This window comes from Agelaius phoeniceus, chromosome Z (genome assembly GCF_051311805.1).
Source record: "Agelaius phoeniceus isolate bAgePho1 chromosome Z, bAgePho1.hap1, whole genome shotgun sequence".
In the NCBI taxonomy this organism is placed as follows: domain Eukaryota; kingdom Metazoa; phylum Chordata; class Aves; order Passeriformes; family Icteridae; genus Agelaius; species Agelaius phoeniceus.
Genome location: NC_135303.1, coordinates 5,047,455 through 5,066,029, shown reverse-complemented (window position 1 = coordinate 5,066,029; position 18,575 = coordinate 5,047,455). Strand labels below are relative to the sequence as shown.

General features: G+C 41.5%; 1 protein-coding gene across 1 annotated transcript; it reads left to right on the top strand.

Moving 5' to 3' along the window:
- Positions 1-1,122: 1,122 nt before the first annotated feature.
- Positions 1,123-17,739, top strand: TMEM38B (transmembrane protein 38B). Its single transcript, XM_054653385.2, has 6 exons — positions 1,123-1,314; positions 5,719-5,875; positions 8,432-8,616; positions 9,406-9,493; positions 11,498-11,615; positions 13,487-17,739. Exons 1-6 carry the CDS (start codon positions 1,209-1,211, stop codon positions 13,691-13,693), a joined length of 861 nt encoding a protein of 286 aa, XP_054509360.1. The 5' UTR covers positions 1,123-1,208; the 3' UTR covers positions 13,694-17,739.
- The last annotated feature ends 836 nt before the right edge of the window (positions 17,740-18,575 follow it).

Genomic DNA, 18,575 nt, shown 5'->3' with positions numbered 1-18,575 from the left:
TGGATTTGTCTTCACAAACAAGCTCTGGGTCTGCTGGTAGATAAAACCAGCACTGGGATAGAAAAGACACAATGGGAAGGATTCCACTGATTGATGAACGGAAAAAGATATTTGCTTTTACAAGGTTTTTAGGTTTGCTGATAGATGAAATTAGACATTGAAAGACCAAAGAAACAATGAAGAAGAAAAACCCCTGAATTCCATAAGAATTAAAAATTAAAAGGGAGGGTTATACATTAGAGGGAAATCTTTGGTATCAGGCGTATTGGGAAGTCTGTACCTCTCAAGTACCTCAGCCAATGGGGAAAGAGAGAAGGGAAATTGGGATAAAAAGGAGGCTGCATCCTCCAAAAATTTGAGAGATCACAGGGGAATGCCCCATGGCCTCTCCCTTTATTTGAATAAAGTAAAAGGACTCCTCTGTCTCCTTTTTGGACATAAACCTCTGGTGTTTGTGGATTAATCTCCCTAAGACCTCCAGCCCCAACCATCTGATTACATGAATTTTCTTCAGATCCTCCGAGTCTGGTAAACAAAGAAAAAGCAAATGTCATGTATATTGGAGTTACGGATCTTCAAAAATGTTTCACTTGGGTAGTTCATGAGCAAACTGGCTTTGCTGGAAATACTGTGGGATTGGTGCAACACTGGATATAGAACTTTAAGGAGGCAAAGTTAGCCCTCACTATCAAAATGGAAGTAAAGATGGATTAAAGTGTTTCTGCTGAGCTCTGGCAGCATCTGGTGCACATTAACAACCTCAGTAACCTCAGACAGCATCAACCTGGGAAAGACCACATGTGGAACCGACCGTCAGGCTGGTAATGCTCTTGATAAGCTTCAGACATATTCAACAGGAAAGAAAAATAAAAACAAACAAACAAACAAACAAACAATGTATCAGGGTAAGTGTAGCGCCCTGTGCACAGTGCGCAGGGAAGCAACACAAACGCAACTGGGGCTCTGAGGGAGGCCACAACCGACCTCAAACTGTGCATGGAGCAGGACTACCAGCATTCTGACCAAAAAAAGGCAAACAAAAGGCAGGGCAGGCACCTCGGAGAGCGGAGCCGCGGGCTGAGGGAGGGACAGCCCCGTGAGGCGCCGCGCCCGCCCCGCCCCGCGCTGACGGCGGCCGGCAGCGGCCAAGCCGCGTCCTCAGGGCTCTGCCGTCCCGGGCAGCCGCTCCGGGAGCACCGTGCCCGGCTATGGAGCTGTGGCAGGTGCCGCTGAGCTTCTCCCGCCTCCGCATGTTCCCTTTCTTCGACCTGGCGCATTATGTCGCCTCCGTCCTGGCGCTGAAGGAGCAGCGGGGTGAGCGGGGCGGGCGGGACGGGGCGGACACCCCACACCCCCCATGCGGATCCCGGTGTTTCCCCCGTGTGTCCCGGAGGGTGCCCAGCCCCGGCAGGGTGAGGATGGGGCTCCGAAGGGAGCCGCCGTCCCGGATACCTCGTGGCCGTGCAAATGGGATTGTCTGCCGTCTGCATTAGCCGGTCTGTCCATAAGTGTTGTCTCACTGCCCGCTAAAGACACCCAGCCAAAGCTTTTCTCGCTTTCCAGAACTTAAGAGGCGCTGGCGAAATCAGCCAAGAGTTTTGTCGGAAAGCTTTTAGTTTTTTTTTAATTCAGTTATTTGATTGTTTGTTTCAGTTTTGAGGTCTCAGGAGTAAAAGGGCTGAAGCCCCCCGAAGTTGGGTTTATGCAGAGAATGTGCGTGTAACACAGGACAGTATCTCTGTGCCCAGAATTGCATCTGAGAGGAGAGATTAGCTAGACTTTACATCCTTCACACACCCTGTTTGTGCAGGGGGGTGTTAAGGCCTTTCTGCCTTGTAGGAAACAGCTCAGGACTCTCACGGGTAGGTCCTGTGCCAGTGGCTTGTCAGCCTTGTACCCCGTGGACTGTAAAGTGAATTTAGCAAAGCTTTCCACTTCCACTAACAAGGTTTTGTATAAGAGCACATCATGGCATTTCAGTCTGCATGCTCTCTTCCAGAAAATCATTTTTACTCTGGCTGTTAACCCCAAGCCTGTTTTTCTTTGTTTTTTTTTTTTTTTGTTTTGTTTTGTTTTGTTGTTGTTTTTTTGTTTGTTTGTTTGTTTTTGTTTTTTTCTGTCACAAATGTAGGCACTGGCCTTGTTTCTGTGTTTAGAATCAAGCTACTTGTGGTGTGGGTTTAGACACGTGTACAGTAACTGTGTAGGAAACTGAGCTGGCTTTTGGGATTACAGGGCGAATTTGGGAGCTCCTGCTCCTAGATTTCTAGGGCTCTGCCCTGTTTGTTTAGTGAGAGCTTGTTCTTTGGTCCCTTCCTAACTGTTCAAGGTGAATTTTGACCATCTACTGAGGAAATGCACTTAACAGACTGTGGAGACTGGTGTAAAGTGCTTATGCATTCTAGAATCTTCACCAAACTTTGTTAATGCTGCTAAAATTTTTGACGGGCACTGGGCTGTGGCATTGTGTATTGTGTCGGTTCCATTTAGAAAGAGACTTTCTGACATTATCATGCAATGCTTTTAAACTTTTCCTCTGGAATGGGCACACCTAAAGATGAGGATGAGAGGCCTCTGGGCCTAGTTGTAGTGAGACAACACTTAGGAAAAGAAAATTGCTATCCAAAGTCTGGTCAGATCCATGCTCCTATTTTTTTTTTTTTTCCTTCTCAGTTTAATAGCTGGTAGTTCAGAACTCCTGAGTATTTTCTAATAGTTGGAATTAATAACTGTAATCCAGGTGACTGCCTGCTGGCCTGTTTCTCACTTCCCAAGTGGTTTTAACTGAGTATTAAATCATAACTGAAATAGCAGTTATTATGAATACTCAGTATGGATATATTATCGTCGATTAATGCTGTCTATGTTCCTTTTGGAAACTTACAACAGTAGCTATATTTGACAGGGAAATTACGGGATAGCCTTGAGTGCCTGGTGATGTAAGAAGTATGTGGTCAAGTTACAGCCACATTTACTTTATCCCAGATTACTGTCTCATTAAAATACCAACCCACCCCCACTGCTTAAAATCAGATTCAGTGTGGGCATTTGGATCATGGATGGGTGCACACTAACTGGGACTTTCCCAATCCTCCTAGCCAGGCTTTCCTGCTCACTTGTGACAGGAGAACCAACTTGTTGCCTTCTGTATGTTTTAAAAGAAAAGTTCTTGATTAGTGCTTTGAGGATGGCCTAGGAGTTGCTTGCTTGCAACTCCAGCCAGGTGTAGAACAGGCAATTTTCTTTTTTTGGGATGGAGGCACAGGGAAAGGTGGTGGTGGTTGAGGATGTGTCATATTTGGTTTGTTCCTGATGTGTTTGAGGTGATTTGAAGAGAAATAATTTCGCTTCAGCATAGTTTTGCTCTGTTAAGTCTGACTCAATAAATCCTTTATCTTAACTAAGGATATTCTAGGTGGTTGAATGGGGTACTAGACAAAATATGTACAAATCTTCCTGGTGTGCTCACTAGATGTGTGTGTAGTGTGCATTATTGCCTATTTGGATCATGCAGAAAAGTTTGAAGCAGTTATAATCCTATTGACACAAATAGTTAGTTGGTTAAGGGTTTGTTTTGTTTGTTTGTTTGCGTATTTTTGTGTGTTTGTTTTGGGTTTTTTTTTGTTTTCTTTGGGGTTTTTTTGGGTTTTTGTTTTGTTTGGGGTTTTTTGAGTTTTTTCCCTTGGTTTTGTTTGTTTGTTTTTTAATGTTACTATTGTTCAGGAACAATTCTTAAAACCGTATTCAAAATTAGTCCTTGTGTTTTGAAACCTTTCCCTAACTTTCAGAAGTGTACATCTGCAGGGCTGGTGGCCTTCTGGCAGATCCACCATTGCGTGGTTGTGTGATGCCTCATTAATTTTAGAGGATGCATCAGAGGACAAATATAAATGACCACTTTGTATAAAAACATGTGACCTACTTAAAAACTGAATTTGTCTTCTGAAAGGCTACACCCTAGTAACAATTTAACTAGCAATGCTGAGATGATCTTTAAACTAGTATCAACTTTTTTGCCTCATTGTCTTCTGTATTGTGTACATTCCTTGTTAGGAAACAAGGATATATATATATATATATATATATCTCCTTGTTAAAAACTGACATTTGAGCCATTTCTAGTGCTGACCAACAGAAAAATGTTGAAGTGCAATAGAGGTTCCAGTTTCCTGACCTTTTACTTGTAAAATGAAGACATTTACCTGCTCTGCTGTGGAGCATACTGCCAGAGGGCAATCTGGATGTGCCCTTAAAACTGAAAACCACTTGCTGCTAGTTGTGGGGCAAAGGAAGCGTGGAGAAGCTGGTGATTGTTGGAAGGCAGGAGAATGGCTCTGAAGAGAGAACAGAGACCTAATTTTAAGCCTAGTCCAAAAGTAGTAAGCACAAGCCATTAATAATTTGCAAGTGTCTTAACTGGGAGCACTGGGTACTGCAGTTTGAAAAATAAATTGCAAAATAGTTAAAAATAAAAGAGATGTTATTTTATATTTAAGTATTCTGTAGTGCTGAGGAATGCTCATTTTTATAAATTGGCTGTTTTATGTGCATTTAGATAGTGCTGCATTACTTGGTATCTATGCCAGCACTAAAACTGGAACACTAAAACCAAAACTTGTTAATGCATTGAATGAATTGAGAGAGTGCTGTATGCTTTTTTAAATATTTGAGCCTCTCATCTTTGGTAGAAGCTTCTTTTCCCACAGAAATGCCTGATAAACTAAAGCTTCTACTCTGAATTGGGAACAGATGTCAGATTTCATTTTGGGGCAGACAGTAGTGCTTTTGTGAACTTCAGCCTTTGGACTACAGAAAATTAAACTTGTTCAGGCAAACAGCTCAGAACTAAGTGTAAAGGGGAAGCTTTGGCAACACTGAACTTTTAAAGTGGAAGGAAATAGTCAAAACAACCACTTGAGCATATTTCTAGCTTTGGTAAAATGTTGTTTACCTGTAAAAATGGTTAATACTTCCCAATACCTCCAGTATAATCTTTGAATATTATGTACTCTTTTTGGCGTAGTTAACTTGCACTTTAAAATGATTGTTCATTTTAAAGATGATGAAGTAAACCAAACTGTCAATCTTTTAATAAATAGGGAAATTTACATTTATTATTATGGTTCAAGGTAACCTTTTCCCCCCCCCTCCTCTGTTCAAGAGTGCAGCTGAAAACGATTTGATAATTATCTTGGATGCAGTTTTCATTTTGCCCAGCAATCACAGCAGCATATTGTGAGAAAAGAAGGGAAAACAGTTACCTTGAATTCTTGGAACACTCAAAAGCAGAAATGGAATTCCTAGAATAACTCTCCAAATGTCAGCAATCCTGTTTAGATTAGCCACTTAGGTGTTCTTAATACAAATTTGAAAGCGTGTCCCTGTGCCAGGCTGTTTACAACAAGACTTCACTGCTATGCTCTGAAAGCTTTTTCCTCTTGGTATCTAGATATAACAAACTAATGCACAAAACATATTCAGTAAACACTTCATGTCAGCCTTCACTTCTCTTTAGGAGTTGAAGTTAAAGTCACCCTGCCCTGGGGTTTGTATTTCTGAAAAATTTTCCTATGAGAGCCTGCTGATTGCTGGAGGATTTTTCATTACCCGAAGGAACTAAATTGAAAAATACTGACCTTTAAAACATGATGTTGTTCTCCAGTTTTCATTCCTGTTTATGCAGAATGTTACATGTTGTTGGTTTTTTTTTTTCCACAGGAGTTGTGGAAGTGTCGGTCCGAAGTCCCTTGGCCTGCTGGTTTAGTGCAATGCTTTATTGCTTTGGGGGCTCAGTCTTGTCCTCCTTGATGCTTGGTGAACCTCCAGTAGCATTTCTGGCAAAGACCATAAATATTCTACTGGCATCCTCAGTCTGGTAAGCAGCCACAGTTGGGTAAGATGAGTGATATTGGCTCTAAGGAAGGTGAATGCTGTAAACTGATACTGTACCATCGGGGTTCGGTGTAAATCAGAGCTTTTACTAAAAGTGTTGTGGGTTTGGATGCTGTCTCTTCATCCAGAGTGTCACAGCAGCTATGATCCTGTTCTCTGGGAACAGAGAGCAGCTCTTACAGCCTGTTGTGTTACCAAATGCTCTGTTGCTAGATTAGACTTGCCTTAGGTTTTTTTAGTATTCCTGGTCAAACAGGTGCAAACATTACTTTTTAATAAAGTTATTCAGTTGTTGATTTACTGAACATAAGTATGTCATAAATGCAGCCAAGTTTTTAAAAAGTAGTTATTGAAGATCAGAACCTGGCTGATGTAAAAATTTTGGCTTTTTCCAAGACATATCTTTCCTTCAGTTCCTACTACCAGACACTTTTTTTTTTTCTGTATTTCATTCTGTCCCAGATGGGTGTGTGTTGTGGTGGAAGACAGTAGCTAGCTGAATTGTATAATTGAATCAAGTATTAGGCATTTTGGCCTGCTTTGGAGTTAAAAAAACATTCTGGAGTTATTTTCATGTAAATATGGTCTTCTGGTGGAGTTCATTTGTTCCAGAAAATGATCTTTGAGGAAAACTTCAAGCTTAAGAAAAATTGCGAGCAGCAGTGGGGTTTTGAATTTAGAAATCTCAACCACTATATTTGGATAGTCTGACCTGCTTAAAATCCTTTAGTTCCACTTGCCCCATAAGTTTTACAATTGCAAATTCATTAACATGAAAGCAAGTGTTTCTGTCTCTCTGGGTATATGTGTTAGTTTTATGGTCTTTGTGTTGTAATAGAAGATGACATATTTAATTTGGTGAAATTAATTATATGTATTATTAGTGAATTATTAACAGAACCTGCCTGTGGTTGTGTCAGTCTGATGTGGGCAGACTGATTGCTTGTTTCATCAAGTGACACGAGCTAGGAGTACACTTGAAGAGAGCAGGATTTCTGTTTAACTCGCTGTGGTCAAATGTGATTTGCTGTGCACAAATTAAAGGAGGTTTTAGTGAGGAGCTGCAAACGTTACAAAACGTTTTAAGCTTCCAGCTCTACAAAGCCCCCTCTTCCTGACTGTAGTGACCTTAATTCCTGGTCCCAGATCGTGCACCATGGCATTCCTCAAGCCACACTTGGGACTGGAAAGTGAGTGGAGTCGTGCTGGGCTTGGGGAATGCTCCGGAATAGTCTGTAGGACAGCGGCATCTGCTGTTAGCAGAGATTACAGGCAGGAACGCCGTGGTGGGCCTTCAGGGCCAGCCTCAGTCCTGTCACCAGCGCTTCAGGGTCCTAAACCCACATTCTGCAGATCTAAATTAATTCTGGTGTGAGTTGTCTTGGGAGTAGGTGGCTTAAACGGTTTTTTGCAGTAGCCTGTAAAATACATTCTCTCTCTGCATCTCTGGCTTCATATCAGCTGAAGCCTGGTTGCATACAGAGGCATCTTTACAATATCTTTATCTTTACAATAAGAGATAAAGGGAAGGGCCTCACAAATTCTTGGTAGGCAGGATTGAGATCAAAAACCTTAAAGGGGCAATGTCTTTTTTTTTTTTTTTAAGAAAACAAAATTTATCCTTCCTTTTAAACACTTTCTGTGCTCTTATGCAATTATTACTCTTACTCCTGTATTGAAATAATCTACTTAAGACAACTTAATCAAGATACTTAATCTTGATTGAGTTTTTGAGAATGTCTCAGTAAGAACTGAATTTTATTTATTATTGAAGACATATAATAAAACACTACATAATCTGATCTTTTAAAATTTACTGTCACTTAGGATTTAACTGTTAGCCATCTTTACTTGGTTTTAAAAGCAAGTTGATCAAAGATATTTTGTGTAGTGTTCTTTCAGTGCTTTGAATAAAGAAATGTGCTTGTAACTGGCAAGCTGTAAAAGCTAGAATTGGTGAGTACTAAGATGTTAAATGTGTTTAAATATAGCCATGCATTTCATGTAGTATGACATTAACTAGTGGAGGCATTCTTACTGAAGTTATATAATTCCAGGTACCTACAGTCTGGAAGCACAGAGTCAGCATTTAATTTACCACCCTGTTGTAATCCTATTAAAAAAAAATCCCAAACAAAAAACCAAAACAAAACAACCCCCCTAGACCAATCTAAACAAAAAATAACTCACAAGATAAACTCAAACCACACAAAGTCAATCAGATACCACTTTAATGACTTGAATTATAAAAATGTGATATGTAAGGTGCAGAACAATTGGAAAAATGTAAAGCTGTTTCACATGGACTTGAACAGATTTTTCTCTGTGACAGTGAGGCAGTAGTGCTTGGTTGTGGTGCAAAAGCTCAGGCGTGCTCAGAAGCTTTTCAAATTTGTTCCAAGATGTGTGCCACGAGACTTGGAGTTGTCAGTAGTATATCAGGCATTGCTAGACACATTCCAAAAATATCTTTAAAGATTACGAAAAAATAATTCCTTAGCAAAAGTGTGGCTAATGTTTTCTTCCTGATGATTTTCAGGTATCTGGTGTTTTACTGCCCAGAAGACATATTCTGCCGCTGCTTTTCCTTTCTGCCTCTTCGTCTTCTGGTGGCAGGGATGAAAGAAGTGACAAGGACTTGGAAGATCACAGATGGCATTGCACATGCAGACACCGTCTACAAAGATGCCTGTCTCATCATGGTGGCTGTGGGCTGGGCCAGAGGTAACGTGCACAGCATCTTGTTCTGAGGGTTTGGGGTTTTTTGGGGTGGTGTTTAAATGTCTAGCCCCTACAGCAGAACTGTAGCACCATCCTTGCTGTGCTGGGCATGGTAGTCCTGATGCAGTCTGATGTCCCCTGAAGGAAAAAGCCTGTGCTGCAGATTTTCTGCCTGAATTAAGGTGACATTGAAGGACTTGGAGGGGAGTTCCCTTCAGAAGGTCTTAGGAGAGCTTGCAGGATGGGCAGTTGATGACAATAAAGAAGTAAATCTTCTGTGTAGCTGTTGCTGAACTTTCCAACAACATTATTGCCTTGCATGAGGCTGAAGAAGAGAACTGGGTATCTTAGGTTTTTATGTTGTAGCCATTACTTGGTTTTAAACGTAGGAATGACCCTTGTTGCCTGCCTGCCATTTGGAATTCTGGAAGCCACCTTCCTGACAGCTGTATTTGCAGCCACAGCATCAGGGTCCCTTCAGAAAGTAGTTGTGCAGCTCTTGTTTCTGCTTGATTCTGTGCTGCTGTGGAAAGCAACACGTGTGAATGTGATGATTGCATCAGTTCAGATGCTGTCACTTGCAGGCAGACCTGAGCTTCTTGCTGAGTCTCTCAGCCTCTGAGGTCTCATGCTGTTGTTTGAGTCTTGTTTGTATGAGAGGTTGGATTAAATCTTTTTAAGTCTGGGCTTTGGTGCCACATTTAGCACCTGGTGTCATGAGTTTTTCTGGGAGCAGTGGCATAGCGATGGTAGCAGTCAGTGGAAACTTGCCATAAATCTCTGCAATTTTAGGTGCTGGTGGTGGCTTAATTTCCAACTTTGAGCAGCTGGTGAGAGGAGTGTGGAAACCTGAAACCAATGAGCTCCTGCAGATGTCCTAGTAAGTTTTTTTTAAAAACTGCAACAAGTTAGCTGTTGTTATGCTGGCTCCTGGTGTGGATGCTTACTTTCAGTGGTTGAAGCCAAAAAAAAGATCCCAGAAAAACCCATTAGGACATATTTGTACTCTGTTTTGGTGTGTATCCTTTGAAAGATGGGACAATGAACTTTGGGACTTTTAGTGATGTTTTAATCATTTTATGTTCACAGCCCAAAAGCTGCAAATGGGAAGAGAAGTCAACAAAAACCTGTCAGAAAGTAGTAAATACCTAGTGAGGAGTTGCTAGAAAGCAGTTTTCGCTCAGTTTGTCTTACAGGGACATGGTTTTCTATCCAAAATGAAAGCACAGTGGTAGTAGAAATACACAAGTGAATTTTGGTGTATGTTCTGAGCATCACTAAGATGGCTTCCTTTGAACACTGTCACTCTTCCTTTTGCTGCCAGTGCTATTTTCCTCCAAAGACATCAATTATTTGAGAAAGTACAAATTGGTTATTCAGTATAGTAGAAATGACCTGCAAGATGGGAAAAGTTACTTCTCTTGCAGGAGCAAAGAATGAGGAATATTACATGCCTCCTGGTTTTCTCTGTAAAATGAGAATTGAAACAGGCTGGAAAGCCACAAGCTATTATTGTAAGTCAAGATAAGGTCACTGTGATAATTTCCTAAAATTCTTTTGATCTTTCCCAGGTTACAGTCAGGTCTTTTAAAATCATAATTTTATTTTTTTAAAAAGCTATCTTGCTTTTCAGCCGCCACTCCTAGACACAGAATAACAGGAGAGACATTTGTTGCCTTCTCTTTGGCAATATTTCAACTTCTTGTGCATTGTGTTAATTGTTGGCTTTTCCCGAAATTCTAAGTATTTAGAATTTCGCTTTCTCTTATCAGTGCCTAAATGGCAGTCTTGAAAGTAAACTTACAGAAGAAAAGGTGACTGTCATAAATAGCACTGTAGACACAAATAAAAATGTCTTTACAGGTGCAACACCAGAACAATGCTTACTGATTGGCATCACTTGCATATATTCTCCTTTTCCACTGTGGGTATGGCTCAAAGTAACTCAAAAAAGATCTAAAAAGTTTTGTTTATGTATAAGTCTTAAGAGCATTAAATTGAACTAAGCTACAGAGTTAAAAACATCAAACATCTTGCAAATGGATGAGATGCCTGTGTACACAGTGTGGTTTTTTGGGCTTCTTGAGCAGGAATTTGATGTAGTTTTTTGGTTCCTGAAAAGACAGTGAAGAACAGATCCACAATAGATGCTCTGTGATAACAGGAATGTCACCTGTACATGTCACATGCAGATTAAGAAATGCAGAGAATTCTGGATGACTGACCAAAGTTCTCCTGCTTTTTGGCTGCATACTTCAGAAGGGATTTAGTACCACAACAAAGATTGCTGTAAGCTGGAAACAGAGTGGAAATCTTTGCATGTCTCAGGTCTGCGCAGCTTTGTTGGCAAAAAATGGTAATACAGGCCTGGCTTCAGTCAGGTTTAAGCTGATACAGCCCCAGAGCTGCTGGAGTTTTACAGTGGACCAAGACTTGGACTGTGTTACTCTTCAACACCTTGGAGTGACTAACTCCTGGAGTATGGTATAGGAACCTGTTTTTATGTCTAGTCCAAGTAGTGTGAGCTCTGTAATTTTAACTCTTCAAGAAGATATATTGGGAAAGGAAGAAGAGAATCAAGCTGACATATAAAGTCTGAATAGAAGCATTGATTTGAGGAGTATTTGTCAAAAAGGAGTTTGTTGGGTGTCTGAAGTAGTGCTGGACTTGATGATTTATGGACAGAAAGTGTAGTAATATTATATAAAGTGAAAATCTTAATTTAGTTATAGCTGGATTTTGGATCTTAGCACTGTTACCACAAGTTTTCATTAGTTCTATTCAGAAATAATTATCTTGCACACTTAAGAACATGTATTGCTTTCCAGGCAGCTTCCACTGTGGAGCAGAGAAGAGAAATTAACATTCTTTGTTTGATTTCTAGCCCTGTGAAGGTAACTTTGATAGGAGCAGTTCTTTTCACCCTGCAACGCAGACAGTACTTGCCAATAGCAAAACACAACCTTGTGTTTTTATACACCATCTTTCTTGTTGTCTTCAAGGTAAGAATTTGAAAGTTGCTAGTGACCAAATAACAGAAAATATTTTATTTAATTGTTGAAATGCATGCTGCTTGATGGGGAGGCAGCTCCTGCTGAAGATATGTGTTTAGAGTTCTGTACATGAGGAGAATGGAAGACCTGTTCTTTTACTGATTCTGTTCAATGTATGCAGGGGACAGGGAGGAAAAGAAAAAAATCAGGCATTTTGGCACTCAGTATTTGATGTTCCAGGCTTGTATGTCTGTAATCTCAAAAAAAAAAAAAAAAGCTTATCCTTGTAGAAAGAAATTCTCCTGTTCTCTGTCTTTTGTGTGTACCTATGCAGTTGCCAGTGGGTCTGTAAAACAAACCAGCTGGATTCTCATTTGATTTAAAATATTCGCAAAGTAAGTGTTTGGGTGGGAAGGGAAAGCGTGCCAAAACTACTTTGAAGTAGCTGTAACTATTTCATAATAAAATAGACACTACTTCTCTATTGAAGTCTTCAGTCCCTCCAGTCTTGTTCATTTCCAGGATGATGCCTTTCTTCTGGATTACTAGTTTATAAGAAAACATAATCTCTGTTAGCAGATATCTGGCAATTTTAACAGCTTCAGAGCTGGTGTTGAACAGACCAAAGAATGTGTGGAAGTGTGGTTGCCAGTCTCCTTTCTGGGAAGGAGATGACAAGTTTAATTCTGCAGAAGTCAACTGTGGGGAGCCAAGACTTGAAGCTTATGTCCCCTTGATTTTCCATCTGAAATGATAAAGGCATTGTTGAACAGTAGATGCTGGGAATGAAGAAAGAAAGGAATGTTATTCTGGAAGTGAGAAATTGCAGGTGTCCACAGGAGCTGGCTGTCCAGCTGCACTGGAGTAACTAAATCCTTACACTGATGGTTGTACTGACAGTCAGGAACTTGCACCCACTTAGCGAATAAATGAATAAAGCAACAGTGTATCTGGTATAGTCCTTTAATAATGTCTCCTAGAAACTTGTCATGTCTCTGAAACCTGTAAAAACTGTTGCTATATAAACTTGTCCAGTACCCTGATCTGAAAAACAGGTTTTTCAATCCTGATTCCAAGTTATGTGTCCTAAGGGGTGCCCACCTAAATCTCTGAACTTTGTGGAATGAATATGGAAGTCTAATTAAGGTCTGGTTATGGACCTATATATTCAAAATGGAATTACACATCCCATTCTTCCAGTTTAAGTGGAAGGAAGCCACTCCATTTAGTTTTTCAGTTTGAACAAGGCACAAAAGTTACACATAAAAGTCGGTCTTCACCTTACATGTATGGCATTAAATGCAATTTATTCTCAGGATGATGAATCTTACAGAGAGTTTTTTTGTGCACATTTTTTGTGTATAGCTCACAGAAACATAGAGTCATACAATATTAAGGGCTGGAAGGGACCTCAGAGATCATCCAGTTTCATCCCCCTACCCTGGGCAGAGACATCCTCTTCAAGGCCAGGCTTGTCAAGGCTTTATCCAACCTGGTCCTGAACATTACCATGGTTGGGGCATCAGCAACATCTCAGGGCAACCTGTATCTCACCACCCTCACTATAAAAAATCTCTTCCTAGAATCCAGCTTAAGTTTCCCCTGTACCCATTCCCCCTTGTCCTATTGCTGCAGTTCCCAAGGAAAAATCCCTCTCTGACCTCCCTGTAGATTTCCTTCAGAGCTGTGTGAAGAGTGTTGGTCAGAAAAAAAAGCATTCTTTGCCCAGTTTCAGCTAAAATGAGCAGAATTCCGTTGGTGATTGCACAGCCTCATCCTTGTGTAGAAAGTAAAAATGCCATACACCCCTTCAGCTTTGAGCTTGTTTACCTGTGAAGCCATCACAACTTTTATTGTAACTTGATCCTTGTTCTCCGTAGGTAAAAATGATGTTGACGAGATGTGCAACTTCTCCATTTGCTCCCATTGAGGCTGCAGTGTGCCAAATGTTTTTTGGCTCAGGAAAGGCACCTTCCAAAGTGAAGGGTGAAAGTGCCACATCTTCCAATGGCTCTTCAGTCTGTGACCAGCCTTCTGAGCAGCACCATGAGGGTGCTAAGAAAAAACAAGCAAAGAAAACAGAATAAGTGACTTGAAATCCTTGTGATGGTCGTGAAGATGTGTGTCTTCCAGATTAGGCTGGCTAAGAAGTCTCCTCTAAGGAAAGGAGAACAGGGCTGTGTTGTGGTTTGCCTTTTTGGGATGTTTTGTGTAAGCTATGTGTAAATGCACATGTTGGATTTGTGAGTTAAAACTATGAATTTTTATAGTGGTTAAAAGTTTACTAATTTTTGTACTTACAACAACTTCAAATGCTTATATGTTAAAAAGATAGTTTCAAAAATGTGACAATCATATTTTTTTTCCTACTGTATCACTTGTTTCACATCTTCCTGTCCCCCAGTTCTTATGTGTCATTTTGATAACACTGATTTGTATTGTCAGGTGTTCACTGTAGCATGTCCCAAATAAGAAAGTCATTAAGTAAGGCTTTATCACATTGCACTGTGTAAAATCGTAAAAATGTACCAATTTAATGCCTTTAACTCGGAAAGTAACTGAACTATTGTTGTAATTCACATCTAGATTTTCTTCATTTCTTAAAGTAAATATTTTAAAATATTTTTAAATGTTTTAAAATGAGAGTATATTATCTCATTATAAATATTATCAGGCACTTTGAAAAATCTTAGTTAGCAAGTAGAAACACATCAATATTTTTGTGGTTGGCTTACTTGGACTCTTATTTGCAAGCATTTGAGATGTAGATGTTTTTTGCCACATTAGTGTTTTACAAGTGGTTTGTAGTTACCTTCTGGTTCATTTGGTTCTAGACATTATTTGCCTGATTTCTTTTCCAAGCATATGCACTTATTTCTTTTCAAAGACAAACTTCATTAGGAAGAATACTAGACAGTACATTTACCTTGTTTAGTCAGCAGTCTGAGCTGCAGCACAGGGATGGGAGCAGAATGTTACCCCTGTAATCCCCAAGGGAATGGTCAGTGAGCTGCTAGAACACCTGGACACTCCCCAGCGGTGGGATGGGATCCACCCAGGGGTGCTGAGAGCTCGCTGGGCCACTTCCAATCATTTACCAGCACTCCAGGCAAACTGGGGAGGTCCCAGTTCACTGGAGGTTGGCAAATGTGACATGCGTCTGCAGGAATGGTCAGAAGGAGGATCCAGGGAATTACAGGCCTGTCACATCCCTCAGTGCCAGGGAGGCCATGGAGCAGGTCACCTTGAGTGCCATCAGCAACAGGGACAGGACAACCAGGGCATCAGGCTTGGCCAGCCTGGGTTTAGGAGAGGCAGGTCCTGCCTGACCAGCCTGAGCTCCTCCTGTGCCAAGGTGAGCTGTGATGTGTCTGCCTGGGCTTCACAGAGCCTTTGACAGCTTCTCCCACAGCATCTCCTGGAGGAACTGGCTGCTCATGGACAGGGCCCTGTGCCCTGGGGAGGAGCGGGCTGAGGGCAGGGCCGGGAGCGCTGGGACATGGAGGGACGCCCAGCTGGGCTGGCACCAGGGAGGCTCCCATGGGATCAGGGCTGGGCCAGGCCTGTTTGACATCCTCACCAAAGCTCTGCATGGGGGGATTGAGGGCCCCTCAGGCAGTTCCTGGCAGCACCTGGTGGTGCTGGGTGGGATGTGGATGTGCTGGAGGGCAGGAGGGCTCTGCAGAGGGCTCTGGCCAGGCTGGATCCATGGGCTGAGGGACAGCCAGGGGAAGTGCTGGGTCCTGCCCTCAGCTCACAACAACCCCATGGAGCTCCAGCATGGGGGAAAGGGGCTGGAAAAGGCCCTGGGGGTGCTGTGCCAGCAGCCGGACACAGCCCAGGGGGCCGAGAGGCCGATGGCCCCTGGGCTGTGCCAGCCCTGGGGTGGCAGCAGGAGCGGGGCAGGGCCCGTCCCTGTGCCGGCCCTGCTGAGGCCACACCTCGAGGGCTGGGTCCCCTCTGGGCCCTCACGCAGGCAATGGAGGGGCTGCAGCGTGGGCAGGGAAGGGAACGGAGCTGGGAAGGGAATGGAGCCCCAGGAGAGGCTGAGGGAGCTGGGCAGGGGCTCAGCCTGGAGCAAAGGAGGCTCAGGGGGCCCTTGTGGCTCTGCACGGCTCCTGCCAGGAGGGGACAGCCGGGGGGGTCGGGCTGTGCTCCCAGGGAACAGGGACAGGAGCGGAGGGAACGGCCTCAGACTCGGCCAGGGGGGGTAATTTGGATATTAGGAAGAATTTTTTCACAGAAAAGGTGAAAAGCATTGGAACAGGCTGTCCAGGGGGGTGATGGAGTAAACATCCATGGAGTGATTTAAAAGGGTGTGTAGACATTGCACATGGGGATATGGTTTAGTGTTCGCCTTAGCCATGCTGAGTTAATGCTTGACTTGATCTTAAAGGTCTGTTCCAACCTAAACCACTCTTTAATGTCAGAAGCACTGAAAGTTTTTATTAGCATTTGCTGAAATCTTGATGCTTTCTTGCTTGTTGCATCCTTTTTTTTACTCAAGATGTGAAGCAGTTCTAAGTGGCGTACACTTCATAACTGAGAACTTTGGCATTTTAGAGATGTTACAATACATAAGAATAGAATCTTTTCAGGGGGATCTTTTCATTGATGTGCCAATTTTTAGAATAAACCATTTTTACAAAATTAGACTATTTTCTTCAGAGAGTACCGCTTTGAAGAGCATTGTTCAGCAAAGAGGGGTTAGGTTAATCTTTGTGCAGAATGCCAAAGAGAATGTGGAGGGAGATCTGATTTGAAAAGACAAAGTTCTAGTTCCAGGTACATCTCTAAATTTAGAAAAGCTGTCACCAATGCTGTGCTTAGAGAAAAGAAAAATAAAAGTACCAAAGAAATTTCTTGTGCCTGAGTAGTCACATTTCCATGGAGATGACCAAAAGCATTGAACTCACTTTGAAATCCAACTTCATTTCAAATGCGCTGTACCTAGAAAGCTAAAATTACTATTTTCTTTAACACTTAAGAAGAATTACAACAAAATACCCCAAACTCTTTGGGCAAGGTAGCAGTCATATTCCTTACATATTACACTGAAACTTAGTGTTCAATTACAAATGCTTGGAGTATTCACTTGGTGTCTCATTTTTTTGTGGCTTGATGTCACGGATTAATGTGAAGCTGCCAATTGACTAGTTAATAATCAGCTAGTTATCAAGCAACACCAGCACATGCTGCCTGTCCATGGTTTTTTAAAGTTTTGTATGTTTTTTGAATAATTGTGCATTCTAGATCACATGAACTATACAGAATGGGATTGTGGCATGGAACCGTGTTACACATGTGTGAAATTCTGCCTGAAAACTGGCTATTCCTAGCCCAAGTCAATGTGAAAATATGCTTAGACTAAGTCTTTCACAAGTTTACAATTAGAGGGGAAGATGTACTGTTTTCTATTCGTTTTCAGAATTAAAGACAACAATATTAAAATTTTTTAAAATGTTTTCTTGTCTGAACACTTTAAAAATAATACACAACACACAAAAATGTATATTGTTTTGAGGCAGAACACAAGTTATGCTGACAGAAATCCTGTTTTAAGCATCATGAAAACAAAACTTTGTGTTTAAAGGTATCATGTGTTTCTGAAGGATAGGTGCTCAAAAAAGCTGCATGCAAATATTCTGAGAACTACATTTTATGACACAGAAAAAGATTGCCAGTTGCTCAGGGTTTAACCTGAATTCTGTAAGAGACATTAATACAGTGTGTCCAGGATGTCTTAAATAAACAATTCCCGGTTTTCATGCTGCTAGTTTTCTATCTCTGGTAAACTTTTCTGTGTGAGTATTTTGTTAACAATTTCTTAAAACTGTTCTGTTAAAGCTTGTCTGATTCAGCACAGCTGCACGCATGAACTACTTGGCTGTATCCAATTTTGTGATTAACCTGGTAAAATTAGAAGAAGCTGCCTTGTGCCTATATAAAGTCATTCAGAAATTGCTTTATCAGTTCCATTCTTGGGGTAGAAGGGCATATTCCTGGTTAAACCAGTTGCTGTTCTGAGTAATTTCTACTAAATACACCCAGCTTCTGTAAAAAGGAATACCTTAAAATTTGCTTCAGGAACAGAAGTGTCTTTAGACAATAAATGCTATTTGCTTTCCTCTTCTGTATTTTCTCCATTTCATTTTATTGCAAAAAAGTGGAGATGGGAGGATGTCACACAAGCAGTACCATCATCTGAAATGTGATTCTTCAGTGTATTGTTAGGCAAGACAGAGTTGTTCAAGAATTCCAAACATCTGTCTTCTGTAGGAATCTGAAGCTGCTCAGCATAAGGGGAATGCTGAAATCTAACATCTTCCAACAGTCTAGACAGTGAATGCAAGATTTACTCAGAGTGAATACTCTTAATTTATAAGGTGAATCCTCATTTCTAAGGTCTAAGTGAAGTCTTAAATGAGTAGCAACAGAGAAACACCATTTGACGCCAAGATGAGAATCAAAAATGTGTTGTAAATAGTAATTTGCATTTGTCCTGATAAAACTGCTCTGTTAAGCAATCAAAGCCTTTTGTGAAATGTGTGAAATTGTTCAGCAAGGAATAGATAGTAACATGAAGGCTGACAGAGAAATACATTAATATTCTTAGGCAAGATCACTGATCTGCCAGCGGGCTTTATCTGCAGTCAGGAAGTAGAATGTGGTGATCAAAATGGCATCCCAAATAAAAACTACTGCAATCCAGTGTGGTAAATAGTTTGTGCACAGCAACCTGCAGCTGGGTTGCACAGCCCCTGGTGTTGATAATTGCTGGTGAGTGAGGGGCTGGACATGACCCAGCTGTGTTCTCTGGCAGCCCAGAAAGCCAAACCTGTCCTGAGCTGATCCCACAGTGTGGACAGCAAGGGAGGAGGGGATTCTGCCCCTCTGCCCTGCTTATTTGGAGTGATTTAGCCATACCAATGGAATATTAGTTCCCTACATGAAGGTGCAATTAAAAAA

Bases quoted from the DNA above. Each gene is read 5' to 3' on its own strand.
- TMEM38B (XM_054653385.2), top strand. From the start codon at position 1,209: ATGGAGCTGTGGCAGGTGCCGCTGAGCTTCTCCCGCCTCCGCATGTTC. The intron at 9,494-11,497 runs GTAAGTTTTTTT...TTTGATTTCTAG, and splicing joins GAGCTCCTGCAGATGTCCTA to CCCTGTGAAGGTAACTTTGA. The intron at 11,616-13,486 runs GTAAGAATTTGA...TGTTCTCCGTAG, and splicing joins TCTTTCTTGTTGTCTTCAAG to GTAAAAATGATGTTGACGAG.